Source organism: Dipodomys spectabilis, unplaced genomic scaffold, assembly GCF_019054845.1.
Source record: "Dipodomys spectabilis isolate Male_0828 unplaced genomic scaffold, ASM1905484v1 ptg000365l, whole genome shotgun sequence".
In the NCBI taxonomy this organism is placed as follows: domain Eukaryota; kingdom Metazoa; phylum Chordata; class Mammalia; order Rodentia; family Heteromyidae; genus Dipodomys; species Dipodomys spectabilis.
Window position 1 is genome coordinate 13391735 of NW_024871042.1, and position 22291 is coordinate 13414025.

The following is a 22291-nucleotide window of genomic DNA, read 5'->3' on the forward strand; positions in this document are numbered from 1 at the left end:
AGTCTCACGGTCTCTCCTGCCCGGGCTGGCTTTGAACCGAGATCCTCAGATCTCAGCCTCCTGAGTAGCTAGGATTACAGGCGTGAGCCACCAGCGCCCGGCCACAAGAGACCATTTCTGAACTAATAGCTGGAGGTGGTAAAGTACACCTGACATCCTAGCTATGTGGGATAGCAGTTCCCTGCTAACCCAGGCAGAAAAGTCTAAAAGACTGTCTCAACTAAAAAGGGCAGATATGATTAGTGAGAGAGAAAAATAGAATTGCAGTTCAAGTACATGCCCAAGTAGGAAAATAAGCAGTGCAATGAAAGGAAGAAGTGGACTAGAGGAATAGTTCAGCAGGAGAGTGCCTGCCTAAGAAGTCTGAGGCACTGCGTTAAAAAAAATCATATAACAAGTTCATCTTCCCAGTTGGTCTCAAGCACTATGTTTTTGTTTTGTTGTTTATTTGTGTATGTGAAGCCGGTGCTGTAATTGGCACCCTGCTTCTTCTCCCCCCCCCCCCCCCCCCACACACACACACACACTTAAGGTTGGTATTTACTACGTGAGCCATACTGTACTGGGGCTTTAATTCAGGACCTGTATTCTTGCTTGGTTTTTTTGCTCAAGGCTGGTACTCTTATCACATGAGCCATACCTCTCAAATTCTCAGCCTTGCTTTTGTTGGTTACTTGGAGATGAAGTCTACCAAACTTTTCTGCCTGTCCTCAAACAGCTCCTTCAGATCTCAGCTACCCGCATAGCTAGGGTTGCCTGTAATTACTATGAATAAACCATGGGATACTTAAGAAAATATCAGAATATAAACGCTTTTTAAAATTTTTATTTTTTATACTGGGAAAAGTCAGGACCATGTCCCCAGCCATTATTTTATTTTATTTATTTTGGTAGTGGATCTTGAACTCAGGACCTGGGCCCTGTCCCTGAGCTTTTTGTTCAAGGATAATGCTCTACCTTTGAGCGACAGGGCTACTTCCTGTTTTCTGGGAGTTAATTGGAGATTAAGAATCTCCTAGACTTTCCTGCCTTGGCTGGCTTTGAACTGTGATCCTTAGATCTCAGCCTCCAGAGTAGCTAGGCTTATAGGTATGAGCCACTGGCCCCTGATTTGATTGATTGATTGATTGATTGTCAGTTGTGGGGCTTGAACTCTGGGCTTGGGTGCTGTCTCTGCACTCTTCAGCTCAAGGCAAGTGTTCTACCACTTGAGCCACAGTGCCACTTCCAGTTTTCTAGTGTTTTTTTTGAAATAAAGTCTCATAGACTTTCCTGCCCGGGCTGGCTCTGAATTGTGATTCTCAGATCTCAGCCTCCTGAGTAGCGAGGATTACAGATGTGAGCCACTGGCACCCAGCTCCCTGATTTCATTTTATTTTATTTATTTATTTACTTTATTTTTTGGGTCCGGTCGTGAACTTTGGGCCTGGGTGCTGTCCCTCAGCTCTTCAGCTCAAGGCTAGCGCTCTATCACTTGAGCCACAGCGCCACTTCCGGTTTTTTTCTTTTTGCTTTATGTGGTGCTGAGGAATCGAACCTAGGGCCTCATGCATGCAAGGCAAGCGCTCTACCACTGAGCCACCTTCCCAGCCCTGATTTTATTTTTTATTTATTTTTACTTTTGCCAGTCCTGGGGCTTAACCTCAGGGCCTGGGCACTGTCCCTGAGCTTCTTTGCTCAAGGCTAGCACTCTTCTACTTGAGGTATTTTCTGTCTATGTGGTACTGAGGAATTGTTTTTTTTTGTTTTTGTTTTTTTGTTTTTTGTTTTTTTTGCGGTCCGGTCATGGGGCCTGAACTCTGGGCCTGGGCGCTGTCCCTCAGCTCTTCAGCTCAAGGCTAGTGCTCTACCACTTGGCCACAGCACCATTTCCGGCTTTTTCCTTATGTGGTGCTGAGGAATCGAACCCAGGGCCTCAGGCATGCAAGGCAAGTGCTCTACCACTGAGCCAACTCCCCAGCCCCAAAGGTAATGTAGAATGTCAGCTTTTCTTTTCTTTCTTTCTTTTTTTTTTGGAGGGGTCTGGTCATGGGGCCTGAACTCTGGGCCTGGGCGCTGTCTCTCAGCTCTTCAGCTCAAGGCTAGCGCTCTACCACTTGAGCCACAGCACCACTTCCAGCTTTTTTTCTGTTTGCTTATGTAGTGCTGAGGAATCGAACCCAGGGCCTCAGGCATGCAAGGTAAGCACTCTACCACTGAACTACCTTCTTAGCCCGGTACTGAGGAATTGAACCCAGGGCTTCAGTCATGCTAGGCAAGCACTCTACCACTAAGTTACATTCCCAGCCCTAATTTTTTTTTTTTTTTTGACAGTATAGAATTTTAATTCAGAGCCTTGGGCTTGCAAGGCAGGTTCTTTAACACTTGAGACTTGCCCCCTATCATACATTCTATTGAGATAAAATTATTAATATTTATTGTATTAGATAAGTTTATATATAATTAAACAAGGATACAGTTTTTTTCCACTTTGTGCTTAAAATGATAAAATGTTTAAAACCAGACTTAAATTTTACTCTGAATTCTATAAAATAATTATCAGTAACAAAAGAATGCAGAGGCATAACGTTGCCTATTTTTCAAATGGTGACTGATGCAGTCCATTGTGATACCTTTTCTTTCTTTCTTTTTTTTTTGGTCGGTGTGGGGCTTGGGCCTGGGCCTGGGTCCTGTCTCTCAGCTCTTCAGCTGAAGGCTAGCACTCTACTACTTGAGCCTCAGCCCCACTTCTGGCTTTTTCTGCTTATGTGGTGCTGAGGAATCGAACCCAGGGCCTCATGTATGCAAGGCAAGCATTCTACCACTGAGCCACCTTCCCAGCCCCTGTGGTACCTTTTTTTTATAACAATATTTTAAACTCTCACTGACTCCTTGTGTGTGGTTTGTTTTTTGGGCAAAGAGCTCTATTTATTGACAGATATTTCTGTGTTTTAGGCCACAGTTTATTTTATAAAAAGCAGTCCTATTTTAAAAAAGAAAAATGTAAATTTTAAAGGAAATCAGTCATAAAACTCATAAAATGTTCAAGCCAGAAGATCTCATCCACTGTATTTCATAAAGTCTTAAGAAGACCAATAGAGGGACTGGGAAGGTGGCTCAGTGGTAGAGTGCTTGCCTTGCATGCATGAGGCCCTGGGTTCGTTTCCCAGCACCACATAAGCAGAAAAAAAAAGCCGGAAGTGGCGCTGTGGCTCAAGTGGTAGAGCACTAGCCTTGAGCTGAAGACTGAGGGATAGCGCCCAGGCCCAGAGTTCAGGCCCACGACCGGACCCCCCCCCCCCCCAAAAAAAAAAAAAAAGTAGAAGACCAATAGATATATATCAGTTTATAAGCTTGTGTCTAGGGACAAGAGAATATGTGTTTCCTAATAGATAAAATGTGGTGAATAACTCCCCATCAGTTTATGACTGGAAATGGAAATTCATACAGACTTAAGTTTCTTGCTTTAGGTACAGATACTATGATTTCAGCCAACTTTTCTTTTGAAAGGTTGGGGGTGTTGAGAAGGTGAAGGAAACTGACAAGTCCAGGGCCTTGCACATATTAGGTTAAAATATAATTACTAAACAGCCATGCTTTACAAAGTTTCAACAGTACAGTAGTTAATTATTAATAATTAAAAACACTCTTAGTATTCTATAAAATGTGCAAAGCAGTGTTTGTCATGACATCATGAGAAGCCTATTTTGTGTGTGTAAACAGAATCTTTAATAATCTCATGTCAATTCAGGTCAGGTTGTCCCATTAAATGAGCGCTGATCAAATTGGGTTTTGCTGCAAAAAAAATATTGAAAAGACACATTTATAGCTTGTTTTGAATTTTGGAATTACACATAAGGGATTGAAGACCTGTAATAGTAACAATAAAGAGGAGAAAAAAAGTTTGAATAGAAGTCAAATTATGGGGGCTGGGAAGGTGGCTCAGTGGTAGAGCGCTTGCCTTGCATGCTCAAGGCCCTGGGTTCGATTCCTCAGCACCACATAAGCAAAAAGAAAAAAAGCCGGAAGTGGCACTGTGGCTCAAGTGGTAGAGTGCTAGCCTTGAGCTGAAGAGCTGAGGGACAGCGCCCAGGCCCAGAGTTCAGGCCCCACGACCGGACCCAAAAAAAAAAAAAAAAAAAAAAAGTCAAATTATGCTAAAAGGCTTGCCTATGGAGAAAACATGGACAGAATAAGAACTTTCTAAAACATACAAAGCTAGAGGAAGTATGACAGAGAAATCTCAGCTGAAATAGTTGTCTTAACTGATTGAAGTTGCATTATTTTACTTAAGCAAATTTGCAAAAACATATGACTACATGAACACATGGCTGAGGCTTCTTCCAGGGTCTTGAGAGAGGTTCGTTCAAGTTGGAAGCCCTGGAGCTTAGATTTCATTTGCTTCATGATAATTCTGACTCTGGGTAGAAAAAAGCATATTATTAAAGTAACAATAGCTCAGAGCTTGGGTCTATCTGCCTCCTCCTTGAACAGCTACTGATATTCTTCTGTAAAACTCTCCAACTCTTCATATTTCATAGAGAACAAGACCATAATATGAATATATTTTAATGAGAAGCCTATTTTAGGACTGGTGTGTGGTATAACTGGTAGAGGGCTTGCTGTGAGGCCCTGAGTTCAGCCCACAGGATCACTGGAAGACTATAACAAGAGCTGGGAAGGTAGCTCAGAGGTAGAGCACTTGCCTTGCATGCATGAGGCCCTGAGTTCGATTCCTCAGCACCATGTACACAGAAAAAACCAGAAGTGGTGCTGTGGTTCAAGTGGTAGAGTGCTAGCTTTGAGCAAAAGAGGCTCAGGAACAGTGCCCAGGCCCTGAGTTCAAGCCCCAGGACTGGCCAAAAAAAAAAAAAAAAGACTATAACAAAAGTTACCCATGCTAGGTGCCTGTGGCTCACGCTTGTAATCCTAGCTACTCAGGAGGCTGAGATCTGAGGAACGTGGTTCAAAGCCAGTCTGGGCAAGAATGTTTGTGAGACTCGTATCTCCAATTAACCACCAGAAAAGTGGAAGAGGCGCTGTGGATCAAGTGGTAGAGAGCTTGCCTTAAACTGAAAAGCACAGGGACAACACCCGAGTCCAGAGTTCAAGCCCTACCACTGATTTAAAAAAAAAAAAATTACCCAAGGACTGTGACCCCAAACTAATCCTAGGTACAATGAGCATCCCTCAGGATATTTCATGTTTCACACCTTCAATTTAAAAAAATTTGGTGACAGAGCTGGGAATGTGGCTCAGTGGTAGAGTGGCTTGCCTAGCATGACTGAAGCCCTGGATTTAATTCCTCAGTACCACATAAACAGAAAATGCCAGAAGTGGCGCTGTGGCTCAAGTGGTAGAGTGCTAGCTTTGAAGAAAAGAAGCTCAGGGACAGTGCCTAGGCCCTGAGGTCAAGCTCCAGGACTGGCAAAAAAAAAAGTTTGGTGAAATTATTTGGATATCATGATGCTTGAATGTGACTTACTTTCTTTAACTATCTCATTAACTACACAGGTGGCATTTCAGATACAGTCATATTTTGATACAGGGGGACTAGTGAGAGCGAGAGAAGTTGCAGGAAAGAACTAGGTGGTAAGGATCCAAATAGCAGCAGAGAGGATGGTAAGGGGGCACAGGATATGCTGGTGTGTTTTACAAAACTGGACTAGAGTCTAGACTTAAAAACACTTTTTAGGATGTACTTAGTTGAGTAGCAACTAAGTTATTTGACCTAAGTTTGGGGGCTGGAGGTGTGGCTTAGTGCTAGAATGGCTGCCTGAGTTCAAATTCTTGTAGGACTTGTTTTTCAACCAGAAGTGTCAGTTGATGTCGCAGGTTCTTCTGCTCGATCATCATAACATAGCTTTGTGACATTTTCCATTTAAAATTGAACTGTTTAAATTATTGTATTTAATGTTAGTTATTTTAAGGTACTGTAACAGTATTTTTAATTTTTTTTTACTCAACAGTGTGATGCCATTAGTATTTTGGAGAAAGAACATGACTACAGAGATGAACATTTTGATTTTATCCAGTCACATATCCGGAAATTCTGTTTACAGTGTATCCTTTTAATGCATTTATTTTTGTTCCAATCTGATTTGTTTTTTAAAATAAAGGAATTGTAGTGATCTGTATAAATTTTGTGCACAGGATTGCTTCTGTTCCTAGTTGAAAATTCATTTTAGCGCCTAGTTCATTTGTATCTGGAAAGTAAGGTTTTACTGCTCACTGCTTTATCAAATACTTAAGGGAACTAGAGGAGATGTTCCTGTTTGAAATCTTTGTGAGTGGGAGAGGCTGAAGGTGTTAAGGACTTTGATGGGACACAAAATGGGGAAGAATGAGTTAATGAGCCCATATGGGATGGGTTATTTTTTGTTGTTGTTGGTCATGGGGCTTGAACCTCGGGCCTAGGCACTGTCCCTGTGCTCTTCACCTCAAGGTGAGCGCTCTACTACTTGAGCCACAGAGCTACTTCCAGTTTTCTGGTGGTTAGAGATAAGAGTCTCACAGACCAGCCTGGCGCTAGTGGCTCATACCTGTAATCCTAGCTACTCAGGAGGCTGAGATCTGAGGATCATGGTTCAAAGCCAGCCCTGGCAGGAAAGACCATGAGACTCCTATCTCCACCAGAAAATCGGAAGTGGCGCTGTAGCTTAAGTGGTAGAGCGCTCGCCTTGAGCTGAAGAGCTGAGGGACAGGGCCTAAGCCCAGAGTTCAAGCCCCACAACCGACCAAAAAAAAAAGTCTCACAGACTTTCCTGCCCAGGCCGACTTTAAACCATGATCCTTAGATCTCAGCCTCCTGAGTAGCTAGGATTACAGGTGTGAGCCAGCATGCCTGGTGGGCAGGTTTTTGGTTTTTTGTTTTAATAATTTTTTAATCGATATTAAGTGATTACATTAGTTTCACAAATTTCACTGTATTGTGGGATAGTGATACTTAGTTAAAGTCACAAACACATTTTAACCTTCACAAAGCAAATTGTCATTATCATGGTCTATAAAGTTTGTAAATTCTGTGAGCTTTGACAATACAACTTTGGGTGATATGTACATTTCTTTCCTTTTGCTTAGTGTAAACTGTTCCCTCTTTCCCTCTTATTCCCTCACTGCCATTGCTGCCCTTGAGTTGCTTAGTTCGTTTTCATCAATGTCCAGTGCAGCTGATGGACCCCTTTTGTTGTATATTTTCCCCTGTTTCCCTCTGATTCTGTGCCTTCTTCCTAGCTACCCTCAGCTACCACCCCCCCACACACACACACACACATCATATATGTGGTCAAGAACATCAAGTCATTTAGAAATGATACAACAAATTGAGTGGAAGTCCTTTGTTTCTTGAGTCCTGTTTACTTTGTCATATTTCCTTCCATTTTGGATTTAATATCCACACATCAGGGAGGCCATGTACTATTTGTCTTTCTGCTCTTGGCTTACCTTGCTCAAAATGATTTGTTCTAGTCCCATCTAGTTCCCTGTGAATGCCATTATTTTGTCCTTTCTAATGGCTGCATAATATTCCATTGTATATAGGTACCACAGGTTATGGTTGTTTCCATATCTTGGCTGTTTTGAACAGTGTAGCAGTGAACATGGAGGTGCATGTGTCCTTGTGTCTTGGTTCCTGTTGCTCAGAGTAGATCCCTAAGAGTGGTATGGGTGGGTCATAGGGGAGGTCTATATTTAGCTTTCTGAGGTACCTCCAGACTGCTTTCCAAAGTGGTTGTGGGACAGGTTTTAACAGTGCAGGTAAGACCAGTGGTAAGCAAGGTTTTAATTTAAATTAATTTAATTTTTTAAAGACAGGATCTCCTATGTAGCCAAGGCTGGCCTTGTACTCAGAATCCTTCTGCCTCAGCCTCCCCAGCGCTGGTATTATAGTGAGTGGTGAATCACCATACCTGGTGGGATGAATTTCTCTAGAGCTTACATTTTCTTGGAGAATCATAAGGACCTCTACTTTCTGGGGCCAGTATCTACATTTCTATTCACATGCATACACTAAAATTCTTTCTAGGTTGTTTTTTATGCTCACAGGTTGGAAAACCTGTCTCAGAGAGTGTTTAATCTCGGTTGCCAGGATTAAGGGCTGCAGTGCCTTTGATGAGATCTACACGAATCCAACAATAGGTGGGACAGCACTCCAAATCTCACAAGACTAAAAAACTAGTGTGGAGGGGAGAGGGTTGTAACAGGTATGGGAGTAGCAAAAGGGGGAAGGCCTAGAAATTAGGATTCCTCTAGGAAAAGCCCTTGGCTGGGAGGCAAGATGAGTCACCTACAGGAACCCTGATGCCAACACAAATACTAATCCAGAAAGACTATCTGTATAGCATATTTCCTGACTGGTTTTATCTTCTTTTAAAGTTAAATAGAAAATATTGTACCTTACATCGTTTCTGTAGGCACAGAAAGATTTCTATACATTTGATCAAACTCATGCATGATTTGTGTGTCACCCCTTCAGCATCCACATGTACTGAGTTCATGTCAGTGTCTGGTAAGAGTTTACTCTTGTTTTTTACATTAATAAAACCTCTTCCAACATCCAATAATGTAATTATTTTATATAATTATTTTATTTAGTGCCTTTGCAAGCATTTTGTACTTTTGAAATTTTTTTTTGCTTTTTATTTTTTAAATTATCTTTAAGTAGTTGTACAAAGAAAACTTTTGAAATTCTTGTTAAATATATTTCCTTGAAAACTTGCTTTCTAAACTATTTGTAAACATCTAGATGTAAAAATTAAAATGAAAACATGCGGTTCTATGAGATCTGTTTGTGAATTTGTCTAAAGTTTTCTTTAACAGTTTTATTCAGATGGTGCAGCACTTATTTACACTTCAGTAAAAGAAAACAAAAATATAGACTTAGTGTATAAATACATTGTTCAGAAACTCTATGGATTTCCTTATAAGATCCCTGCTGTTGTTGTGGAAAAGGATGCAGTATTTATGTAAGTGTGCTTTTCTGCATATTTGTCATGTAGTATTGCTGCCGTATTGCTGTGATCATGAATTATCATGTTCGAATTTTTTCTGTGAGACTCTTTTCTGTGAGGAAAGTCTGAGACTCTTATCTCCAATAAAACCACTAGAAAACTGGAAGTGGCGATGTGGCTTAAGTGGTAGAGTGCTCACCTTGAGCTGAAGAGCACAGGGACAGCGCCCAAGCCCAGAGTTCAAGCCCCACCACCGACCAATTAAAAAAAAAAAAAAGAGTCTCATAGACTTTCTTGCCTGGGCTGGCTCTCAACTATGATCCTTAGATCTCACCTTCCTGAGTAGCTAGGATTATAGGTGTGAGCCACCAGCATCCGGCTCATGTTCTGTTTTGAGATAGAACCATTACATTAGATTTGTCTGTGATGAGTATGTTCTTAGATTGTTTATAACCTGCCTCAATGTGTATATCATTCCCTTTTAGTTTTAATGCTTGTCTTTTCCAAAGATTTTTTTGCTATTTAGGCTAAATTTTCTATTGAGTGTCTGTACTAATACATCTAACTTATACTTTAATTATGACATATAATGACCAAATATGTACTTTGGACATGTTCTAAATATCTTCTTAGGGGCTGGGGACATAGCTTATTTACTACTGAACTCCTGTCTAGCCTGCATGAAGTCCTGAGTTTAATGCCCCTTGCATTGCTAAAAGAAAATTACTTAAATAAAATGGAGCGGTAATGAATGGTTACTGCCCTCCTCTCAGGAAAATAAACAAAAAACCCAAACTTCTAATGACATTTAAAGATGAGAAATATTAATAATCATTTTAAGTAGAAATTGAATATCATAATAAAGAGTTAATTCATTTTCCACAATTGGTCAGATTGACTTCATTAAATTGTTTCCTTTACATGGTCATGGATTAATATAAAATAATGACATAAATGCTTGAGATTTTATCCTGTGTATTTCTTTTCAGTCCAGCAGGGTGGGATAATGATAAGAAAATAGGAATATTACATGAGAATTTTCAAACACTGAAAGTAGAAGATAATTTTGAAGACATCATAACTAAACCACCTGTCCGAAAGGTAACAATTTTAGTAAATAATCTCAAACTGATGGATAGTCCAAAACACTAAGTTTTATAGGAGTTTCTAATTTTGGTGTTTCTAATGTACAGTAAGGATTTGTTTCAGCAGACTTCAGATCAGCAAACCTTAGTGTTTGGCATATTTACATTAGAAATATTATTGCTAAGTCAATATTCTAATATAGTACTTTCCCAGGTTGGCATAAATGAGTATGTGGATCTTAAACAGTGTAACAAGTTAGAAGCTGTGAACTTCCAGTTTACAGTTCAGCCAAGAACCAAGAAATCATTTCTAGGATAATTTCTTTGAGGCAGATTGTGGATCATTTCCATTTATTAGTTACCCACATCATCCTACAACTATTCAAGAGCTCCCACTTTTTTCATGTTTAGTCTTGACTTACATGTTATTTTGTGGCTATTAAATCAGGTTCCAGAAGGTAGTCTTCTTACATATATGTCTTGATTTCATGTTAGTATAGTGCTCTGTAGCTATAGATGTTTCTGAAAAGTTGTATAAAGATATTTATATGTAACATCCCACTGACTTTTTGTTTAGAAATATTTCAGGAAAAGTAATTTTAACCCAACACATATTAAAAACTTAAGAATTCAGACACCATGTAGGGCATCTGTTATCTATTGTGGGTTATTAGTGAGCTCCAGTAAAAATTCAGCTGGCATGTTATTTGATTTGAATACCTATTAAAAGAAAAGCGCACTTTAAAAAAAACAAACAAGAGGTTTCCCATTCTATTACCAACAAAATTATGCTTTCTTTAAGCTGTCTTCTCATTTCACAAATATTTATTGAGAATCATCTCAGGCACTGTTTAGGATCAGGGAGTGGATAAGAAAAATGTTAAGGCTGGTGGGTGCACCATGAGTTCAAACCCCAGCACCACAAAAAGGAAAAAAGAGAGGGGGGGACCAAGATGGCGACGGGGCAGTAGGGAAACGCTACAGCTCTCTCCAACCAAAAAGAGAGTTCGAGTTCCAACGTTTAATCTCCCCAAGAGACCGACAACAACAAAAAGACGAACACTCAGAGAAAAACCAGAGGTGGAAAATAACAAAAAAAGAACGAGAGGAAAAGAAGAATTTCAGAACAGAGAAGAGCGAAGACCCCTCCCCCAACCTTTACTGGCCGCGCGGCAGTGCGCCAAGCCGCCGGCCAGCCGGCCCGACGGGGGCTGCCGGAGCCACAGAGACACAGGGGGCTGCTTGCAGATCACCAGGTACCGGATTGCAGAACAGCGGATCGCCAGGAACAGAGAAACCTACCAGCCGTGAGTCTCCACGAGGATCCCACCCCCACCCCTCACTCTCCACCAGAGCGGAGAGGCTCCATCCCGCCAAAGCCGCCCGGCACCAGCAGCACCACAAAGGGACCTGTCCGCAGACCACCCGCCCAATCGCTATCGCAACGACCCGGCGGGGGGGCGCCCAACCCAGCCCGCAACCACCCCAACTGAACTCGGACTGCAACAACAACTGACGACCTACAGGGTGAGTACCCATCAGGGGACAGGGAATCCATCAAGGGAGACCAGAGCTGGAGGGAATCCCCAGACCCTGACCTAGACTCCCTACCCCAACACCCGGACCACAGGACCCACTAAAACTGGGAACTGTTCGAGAGCTCCACCAGCCGGTGGAGCACACTCTGCTGGCCAGGCCAGAGCAAGAGCGCCCCTGGGTCAAGACTATCAACAGTAGAAGAAATTTGAACTGTGTCCTCCAGGCTGCATAACCTAGGTGGTATACACATTAGCACAGGCCTAACGAGCGCGCTCCAGGCTGGGGCCGGAACCAGGCCAGGGGACCGGCGCCTGAACAAAGCAAAAAGGGTCAGAAGTGGGGCTGTGGCTCAAATGGTAGGGTGCCAGCCCTGAGCTGAAGAGCTGAGGGACAGCACCCAAACCTAGAGTTCAAGCCCACAACCAGCCCAAAACAAACAAACAAAAACACATCAGGAGCCCATAGCAGACTCCAGTATTTGGGAGAGTGCATCCAGAGCATCTGATCTTCCCAAGAGCACCCGCAGGAGCAAACACAAGCAGTCTAGGCTGCTCAACCCTTCCAAAGGCGGGAATTGCTACAGCAGAGAGCTGAGAATCCTAAGTAAGTCAGAATAGCAGCTGGAAATAGGCTCCCAACAGAATCCAGATCAGGCACAGACTCTCTCTACCAATACAGAATCAGCAACCAAGCAAAGACAGACACACCAAAACAAGATTGAAGAGCAGTCTCCTGAACCCCCATGGGAAAATCACAGAGAAAAATCACAAGGTTTACCACTACCCAGGACAGCAAGCTCACCTCAAAAGCCAGCAGCCACACAGGGGAGAGCCCCAGTGGGAGCAAAGCAGGAATGGAAGACAAAAACTACATCCAAGGGTTGCTGGAGGCAATGACTCAAGAAATAAAGCGAGAAATGGATCAGAAATTGAAAGAGCACAAGGATGAACTATCAAAAGATATACAGGACATCAAACAAAAGTTGGATGCAAAAATAGAAGCTGCACAAACCTCAGTAAGAAGTGAGATAAACGCCAAATTAGAGGTAATGCATACTGATCTCACCTCATTGAGAGGTGAGATCAGTACTCTGAGAACCAACATTGAATCCATAAAGGGATCCATTTCCACCATGCAAACCACAATAGAAGCCACGGTCAACAGAGTGAATGAAATGGAAGGTAGAGTGTCAGATACAGAAGACAGAATACACCAACTGGACCAAAAAGTGACAGATATGGAAAAATCACTCAAATTAAACCAAAGGGAAATTCAAGAGCAAGCAGATAATGCTAAAAAATTTAACCTTCGCATAATCGGAGTGGACGAAGGTGAGGAATTCCAGAGCAAGGGAATGCAACACCTATTTAACAAGATAGTCAATGAAAATTTTCCTCACCTCAAAAACGACCATCTTAACTACATCACAAAAGCTTATGGAACACCCAACAAGCAAGATCCCAGGAGAAACACTTCTAGGCACATAATAGTAACAATGATGGATCTGAATAATAAGGAAACAATCCTGCATGCAGCAAAAATGAAGAAGGAGCTATACTACAACGGGAAAAAAATTAGAATCACTGCAGATCTCTCCACACAAACAATGAATGCAAGAAAAGCCTGGGAAAGCACCATACGAGCCCTGAGAGCCAATAACTGCCAACCCAGACTGATATACCCGGCAAAGCTAGCATTCACATTCGATGGAGAACTGAAAACTTTTAATAGCAAAGAAAAACTAAATGAATACATAAACATTAAGCCGGCATTACAAAGAATTCTAAGAGGGGGGACACAACCTGAAGAAAGCAACCAGGAACTGGGACCTGCCCCAAACAGGCATTACTCAAAGTCTAACTGAGCAAGCACAGGAGGAAAGGAAAGAAGAAAAACTTAGGAAAACGGAATGGCAGGGACAACAATGCATCTCTCTATACTTTCTCTGAATATAAATGGGCTGAATTCGCCAATTAAAAGAAAACGAACTGAGGACTGGATCAGAAAACAAGACCCATCCATCTGTTGCCTTCAGGAGACCCACCTCAGCCAAACATACAAACAAACTCAGAGTGAAGGGGTGGAAAAGGATCTACCAATCAAATGCCCCCAATAAGAAAGCAGGTGTAGCTATCCTGATATCTGACAAAATAAACTTTTCATTAAAATCAGTACAGAAAGACAAGGACGGACACTACATATTAATAAAGGGAACAATCCAAGAGGAGGATATAACCATCATCAACTTATATGCCCCAAATATCGGTGCACCCAGATATGTTAAACAAATGCTCTCAAACTTACAGAATAAAATAGATCCCAATACGATAATACTAGGAGACTTTAACACGCCACTCTCACCAAAGGACAGGTCTACCAACCAGAGGATTGGCAAAGAAGCTACCGAATTAAGTGAGGCCATACTTCAAGCGGAATTAACTGACATCTACCGAGTATTTCACCCTAAAACAACACAGTACACATTCTTCTCAGCAGCTCATGGAACTTTCTCCAAAATAGACCATATCATAGTTCATTCAAGGAACTTAAGCAAATACAAAGGGATCGACATAATCCCCTGTATCCTATCTGACCACAGTGGAATCAAGCTAGCTCTCAATAACAAAGCATACCGCAGAAATTTCTCTAATACATGGAAATTGAACAGCACACTCCTTAACAAGGCCTGGGTAACAGAAGAGATCAGAGAAGAAATAAAGCATTTCCTAGAACTCAATGAAAATGAAAACACCTCACAAAGAAACTTGTGGGACACAGCAAAAGCAGTCCTGAGGGGCAAATTTATTGCCCTCAGTGCCCACATCAAGAGAATGGAGACAGACCAAGTAAATAATCTCATGTTGCAACTAAAACAGCTAGAAAAACAAGAAAAAATGGGACCTAAAGCTACTAGATGAAGCCAGATAACCAAATTGAGAGCAGAGATTAACCAATTAGAAAATCAGAAAACCATAACCAAAATAAACCAAACAAAAAGCTGGTTCTTTGAAAAAATAAACAAAATTGATGGCCCGTTGGCAAGATTAATTAAAAAAAGAAGAGAGGAAACCCATATTAATAGGATTAGGGATGCCACGGGAAACGTCACAACACGTACCCAAGATATCCAAACAATTCTAACAGACTACTTTCAAAAGCTATACTCTCTAAAGGAAGAAAATCTGGCGGAAATGGATGCATTTTTAGAGAAATACAAGTTACCCAAACTGAGCAAAGAAGAAGTTAACCAATTAAATAAGCCAATATCCTATAATGAGATACAGGAAGCTATCAAAAGTCTTCCAACAAAAAAAAGCCCAGGACCAGATGGATTCACAGCAGAATTCTATAAGACCTTTAAAGAAGAACTAATACCCATACTCCTCAAGCTCTTCAGAGAAACAGAGAAGGAGGGAGCTATCCCAAACTCATTCTACGAAGCCAATATCACACTCATCCCCAAACCAGGCAAAGACCCAACCAAAAAGGAGAATTACAGGCCAATCTCCTTGATGAACACAGATGCAAAGATCCTTAACAAGATTCTAGCTAACAGAATCCAGAAACACATAAAAAAAATAATACACTATGATCAGGTAGGCTTCATCCCAGAGACACAGGGATGGTTTAACATACGTAAGTCAATAAATGTAATCCAGCATATCAACAGAGCCAAGGTCAAGAATCACATGATTATCGCCACAGATGCAGAAAAGGCCTTTGATAAAATTCAACATTCATTCATGCTAAAAGCTCTGGAGAAAATAGGAATAGAAGGAACATTTCTAAAAACAATAAAAGCCATTTATGACAGACCAATAGCCAATATTATACTTAATGGGGAAAAGCTACAACCAATCCTCCTAAAAACAGGAACAAGGCAAGGATGTCCACTGTCTCCACTCCTCTTCAACATAGTCCTAGAACCCTTAGCCAGGGCAATAAGGCAAGAAAAAGACATTAAAGGGATCCGCATAGGGAAAGAAGAAGTGAAACTATCCCTTTTTGCAGACGACATGATACTATACCTCCACGATCCCAAAAACTCCATCCCCAAACTTTTAGAAATCATAAGTCACTTCGGCAAAATAGCAGGATACAAAATAAACCCACAAAAATCAGTTGCCTTCCTATACACTGATAACGCACAGGAAGAGAGGGAAATAAAGGGAGCAACCCCATTCACAATAACCTCCCAAAAAACAAAATATTTAGGAATTAACCTAACCAAAGATGTAAAAGAACTATTTAATGAGAACTATAAAAAGTTAAAGAAAGAAATTGCAGAAGACACTAGGAAATGGAAAGACCTCCCATGCTCCTGGATAGGCCGACTTAATATAGTAAAGATGGTGATACTTCCAAAACTAATATACAAATTCAATGCAATTCCTATTAAAATCCCAATGACGTACATCACTGAAATACAGAAAACAGTCCAAAAATCTATATGGAACAACAAAAGACCTAGAATAGCCAAAACAATTCTAGGGGATAAAGACAATATGGGAGGGCTATCCATGCCGAACTTCAAACTCTACTACAGAGCTATAATCACAAAGACAGCATGGTACTGGCACAAAAACAGACCCGAAGACCAATGGAACAGAATAGAAGATCCAGATATAAATCCACAGGCCTACAGCCAGCTGATATTCGACAAAGGAGCCAAAGACATACAATGGAAGAAACACAGCCTCTTCAACCGCTGGTGCTGGGAAAACTGGGCAGCCACATGCAGAAAACTAAAAGTGGACCCCAGCCTATCACCATGCACCAACATCAACTCAAAATGGATTAAAGACCTTAACATTAAACCTGAATCTCTGAAACTACTGCAGGACAGAGTAGGAGAGACACTTGAACTAATAGGCACAGGAAGGAACTTCCTGAACAGAGTCCCAGGGTCACAACAAGTTGGAGAGAGACTCGACAAATGGGACTACCTTAAAATAAAAAGCTTCTGCACAGCTAAATCTATCGCAACTAAGCTAGAAAGACAACCAACTAATTGGGAAAAAATATTTACCAGCAATATATCAGACAAGGGGTTAACATCCTGTATATACAGGGAACTCAAGAAACTAATCCCTCCCAAACCTAACAAACCAATTACTAAATGGGCAAGGGAACTAAAGAGGGACTTCTCAAATGAAGAAATAAAAATGGCAAAGAAACACATGAGGAAATGTTCATCATCCCTGGTGGTGAAGGAAATGCAAATAAAGACAACCCTGAGATACCACCTTACCCCAGTCAGAATGTCCCACATCCACAAATCAGCCAAGGACAAATGCTGGAGGAGATGTGGAGAAAGAGGAACCCTATTACACTGCTGGTGGGAATGTACACTTATACAACCACTTTGGAAAGCAGTCTGGAGGGTCCTTAGAAAGCTAAAGATTGACCTCCCTTACGACCCAGTCATACCACTTCTAGGCATCTACCCTGAACAACAGGAACCAATATACAAGGACACGTGCACCTCCATGTTTATTGCAGCACTGTTCGCAATAGCTAGGATATGGAAACAACCTAGGTGCCCCACCACAGATGAATGGATCCAAAAATTGTGGTATCTATACACAATGGAATATTATGCAGCCATTAGAAATGACAAAATAATGGCATTTGCAGGGAAATGGATGGAGCTAGAAGGAATCATGTTGAGCGAGGTAAGCCAAGAACGAAGAGACAAACGGTACATGGTCTCCCTCATAAGTGGATGCTAAATCCAAAAGGTTAGGTGATACGACAAAACTAACAGGACTTAAGAAACAAAGAACTCCCGCTCATCTGGTTGAACCACTACTAAATATCCTCATGCTGCTGATCACAAATATGGTATATAACATGTGAACACTGTTATATATTACAGACTGTGGTAGACAATTTGCTCCAGGGAAGTTAGAATGAACTTGTGACTTTGAAATTATGTAATCATTTAATCACAATCAAAAAAAAAAAAAAAAGAACCTCGGGGAAGGGAGGGAGGGAGGGGATGGTAGGGGGAAAACAATGGAGGGGGTAACAATGTTCAAGAGGAAGTGTACTCATAACCTCACTCATGTAACTGTAACCCTCTGTATAGTAGCTTTACAATAAAAAAAAAAAAAAAAAAGGAAAAAAGAAGAATGTTAAAGGCAGAGGGATATGAGAGTGCGCATGTCCTGGTGCAGGAATATGTGGAGAACACAGAGCAGAAAAGAGCTGTGAGGAGAGTAGCCATGGTAGGAGACTGTTTTAAGATCTTGAAGGGCTTTATCATTAGCCTACAGTAAGGGTTTTGCATTCATTCAGAGTGAAGTGGAAAGTGAGTTGGAGCAGGGAAGTCAGATCTTGGGAAGACAATTGAGGGTGTTGGACAGGAAGACTAGAAGCAGGAAACTTTGCAGAGCTTTTTGTAATTCCTAAGCAAATGAAAAAGCCATTATATTTTTATTTCAGGAAAGTTGTGTTCACTCAAATATTCCTGGCCATTATAAAATACCCAACTGTGGTGAGGCCCTTATAAAATACTTAATTGAGGCATGGTTCAGCAGTAGAGTGCCTGCCTAGCAAGCCTGAGGCCCTGGGTTCAAATCCTAGTACCACCAAAAAAGAAAACATTAATACCAGTAAAATAAAATAGCCAAATGTTGTTTAGCAAATTATACAGTTGTAATTACTATGCCTGTGGCTTTAGGGTTGAGCTGCTAACTACGGTAATGGCTAATCCCATATGCTTTCTAACTGTAAAATTTAATAAAATTAAAAACTCTTTATCTCAGTAATACTGGCCACATTTCAAGTGCTCATTATCCACTGGTGTCTGTTGACTGGTTTGATAAGCTACATGGAAGTAGGCCATTTATGTCATTTCAGGTAATTATAAGATAGCATATTCATGTATCTATAATACAAGTGTGGGTGAGGTTCTTCCTTTTGAGCTGGTTTTTTAATAAGTCTAATCCAAAGAGAGAAGTTACTAATGGTGTTTGCAAAATATATTAAATGTACTCGTTTATGCATTGTTCATTTCAGTTTGTACATGAGAAGGAAATTATGGCAGAAGATGACCAAGTGTTTCTTATGAAGTTACAGGTATGCAATTATGTTAGAAGTGGACTTACTATGGCTGAATTGATTATTTAAAAATTATGTGTCTTATAACTCATAAGATTTTTTTTCGGGGGGCAGGGTCCAGTCGTGGGGCCTGAACTCTGGGCCTGGGTGCTGTCCCTCAGCTCTTCAGCTCAAGGCTAGTGCTCTACCACCTGAGCCACAGCGCCACTTCCAGCTTTTTTTCTTTTTGCTTATGTGGTGCTTGGGAATCGAACTCAGGACCTCATGCATGCAAGGCAAGCGCTCTACCACTGAGCCACCTTCCCAGCCCCTCATAAGATTTTTATACTTTTGAAATTTTTTTTGGGGGGGGAGGGTCTGGTCGTGGGGCTTGAACTGTGGGCCTGGGCGCTGTCCCTAAGCTCTTCAGCTCAAGGCTAGCGCTCTACCACTTGAGCCACAGCACCACTTCCGGCTTTTTTCTTTTTGCTTATGTGGTGCTGAGGAATTGAACCCAGGGCCTCAGGCATGCAAGGCAAGCACTCTACCACTGAGCCACCTTCCCAGCCCCACTTTTGAAATTCTTGATAAACTGCATTATATACTTTTTTTTGTCGGTCACGGGGCTTGAACTCTGGGCCTGGGTGCTGTCCCTGAGCTCTTCAGCTCAAGGCAAGCATTCTACCACTTGAGCCACAGTACACTTCCAGTTTTATGAGTGGTTTATTGGCGATAAGAGTCTTATGGACTTTCCTGCCCGAGCTGGCTTTGAACCATGATACTCAGATCTCAGCCTCCTGAGTAGCTAAGATTATAGGAGTGAGCCACTGGTGCCTGGCTACATTATATACTTTTGAAAGTTGTTTTTAACTAATGTACATATAGGTACAAAAGTTGTGGTACTTTTTTAAAAAACGATACAAAGCTCACACCTGTAATGCTAACTACTCAGGAAGCTGAGATCTGAGAGTCACAGTTCAAAGCCAGCCCGGGCAGGAAAGTCCATGAGACTCTTTATGTCCAATAAACCACCAGAAAACTGGAAGTGATGCTCTGGCTCAAGTGGTAGAGCACTAGCCTTGAGCTGAAGAGCTGAGGGACAGCGCCCAGGCCCAGAGTTCAGGCCCCATAACTGGACCCCCCAAAAAAAAAGGAAGTGGCGCTGTGGCTTAAGCAGTAGTGCGCTTACTTTGAAGAGCTCAAGAACAGCGCCCAAACCCAGAGTTCAAGCCCCATGACCAACCAAAAAAAACACAACAACAACAAAAAAAAACACAAATTCATGCAATGAATATCTAAACTTAGGGCTCTCTTGTTTTTCTTTTCTTTTCAGTCCCTTTTAGCAAAGCAGCCACCAACTACAGCTGGAAGGCCTGTGGTCAGTATTACCGATTTTGACAAAATTATTAAAATTAAGTATATACTGTTTTACTTTTCTTAATCATATGTTTTGCATGGATATGCTTCAGTATAAACTAGAATTCAACATTCTTCTGGGATTATGAGACTTTTCAAACAAAGTATACTCCTTTCTAGAAGATTTGAATCACGTAAGGATCTAGTTTATAAATGTTTATTATGTGTCCTGAGCTGTGTATGTGTGTTCTTTTACTAGAGTTTTAGATAGGAAATAGTGTAGCTTCATTCTGTGGCTTGTCAGGGATTACACTTGTAGGATACAAGTTCAAATTCAAGCTCAGATCTGACTCCCAGGATTCTGCCTACAGCCAGAGCTATTTCTTTACACTCTTGCTTTTTCACCAAAGAAAAAGTTGATATTTTTACTATGATGGTTCTTAATAATGAGGACATATTTGTTGACATCTCTGTCAGTGGTGTCTGTATAGCCAGTAGGAGAGGTAGGGGATAGTGGCAAAGTAATCTTTTCATACATAAAGTACAAAGTTTGAGGTTTTAATATTTGAACTTTTCTTGTTTTCCACCTAGGATGCATCACCAAGAGTCCCTGGAGGTTCCCCGCGAACCCCAAATAGATCTGTGTCATCCAATGTTGCCAGTGTGTCACCTATCCCTGCTGGCTCAAAAAAAATTGATCCAAACATGAAAGGTATGTCTCTCATTCGTGGAGAAAACAACACAGCACATTTTGTAATGGAAAAAAATTCTATGTAAAATCCCATCTAAGTAGAATTATTTGTCCTTTTTGTGCAGTTCCTTCTAAGTAAACTTTGTCTCTGTCAATACAGTCTCATAATAAATATCAGATGGTAGGCCATCCATCATACAGTGTTTTCTTCATTCGTCACTATGTCGATGTTGGAAATTTTGTTCTATTTAATCATTCTTCTGTGATAAGCCATTGGAGAAAGTAGTTTTATATTGTATCCAGCAGTCTGCAATTAATATAAAACTATATGTGTAATTGCCTTGTATGATTAGGCAAAAGAATTTGTACAGTTATGTCTGTTGATGTCATTCAAATGGATTACTCACTTTTACAGATCATCACCATTTAGTATTGTAGTTTATTTTCTTTTTTAAATTTAATTTAATTGTAAAGGTGATGTACATACTTACATAAGTAAGGTAATGAGTACATCTCTTGTCAATCATTGTTACCTTCTATTGTTTATTTTGTTTCTTTGAGACAGCATCTGGCTATGTAGCTTGAGCTATCCTTTTGTGCATTTACTATGTACCCTTAGCTGGTCTGAAAATTCCCATCTTTTCTCTCAGCCTCCTAAGTGCTGAGATTACAAGTGTGTGCCACTGCACCTAGCTGTTACAGTTTTATCACAATCTGATTAGCATTCTTTTAATATTAGAGATTTTTCCTTATTCCCTTCTATAAATTGTTGATTGCCATATTTGGTCTATTTTATCTCTTGAAACTGGTTTTCATATAGGATTAGGTAAATTTTAAAATACTCAGGGGACAGTTTTCAACAGTTGAAGAATACACTCCTCCGTGTGTGTGTGTGTGTGTGTGTGTGTGTGTGTGTGTGTATGTGTGTGTGTGTGTGTGTGTGTGTGTGTGTGTGTGTGTGTGTGTGTGTGTGTGTGTACTAAGTGCTGTCCCGAAGCTTTTTTTGCTCAAGGCTAGTTAGTGCTCTAGCACTTGAGCCATAGCTCTACTTCTGACCTTATATATATATATTTTTTTTTTTTTTGAGATTAAGTGATTGCATAAATTTCACAAATTTTACAGTATTGTGAGATAGTGATACTTAAAGTCACAAACATATTTTAACCTTCACAAGGCAAATTGTCATTATCATGATCTATGTGAATTCTATGAGCTTTGACAATACGACTATTTCTTCTACATTTGGTTATATGTATATTTCTCTTTTTGCTTGTAAGTGTCAGCTGTTCCCTCTTTCCCTCTCATTCCCTCCCTCCCATCACTGCCCTTGAGTTGCTTAGTTCGTTTTCATCAATGTCCAGTGCAGCTGATGGGCCCCTCTGTTATATATTTTCCCATTTCCCTCTGATTATGTGTCCTCCTAGCTTCCCTCAAGTGTGCACATATATTTTTTTATTATGAAAATACTGTACAGAGGAGTTACAATTACGTGGGCAAGATAATGAGTACATTTCTTATCAAGCATTGTTGCTTCCTCCTTTGTTTTTTGTTTCCCCTTCCCATCCCTTTCCATATCCTCCCCCATCTCCCCTCCCCCCAAAGTTGTAAAGTTCGTTTTTTGACATAACGACTTGTACATCTCATTGTTG

At 40.9% G+C, this 22291-nt stretch overlaps 1 protein-coding gene across 1 annotated transcript in view; it reads left to right on the plus strand.

Annotated features, from left to right (window-relative positions):
• Dync1li1 (dynein cytoplasmic 1 light intermediate chain 1) overlaps nt 1-22291 on the plus strand; it is a 56994-nt gene that overhangs the window by 30031 nt on the left and 4672 nt on the right. Inside the window, exons 6-11 of the mRNA XM_042666492.1 lie at nt 5949-6042; nt 8807-8942; nt 9917-10028; nt 18575-18634; nt 19929-19973; nt 20543-20663. Of these exons, the coding sequence (XP_042522426.1) occupies nt 5949-6042; nt 8807-8942; nt 9917-10028; nt 18575-18634; nt 19929-19973; nt 20543-20663 (568 nt within the window). The remainder of the gene's footprint in view (nt 1-5948; nt 6043-8806; nt 8943-9916; nt 10029-18574; nt 18635-19928; nt 19974-20542; nt 20664-22291) is intronic.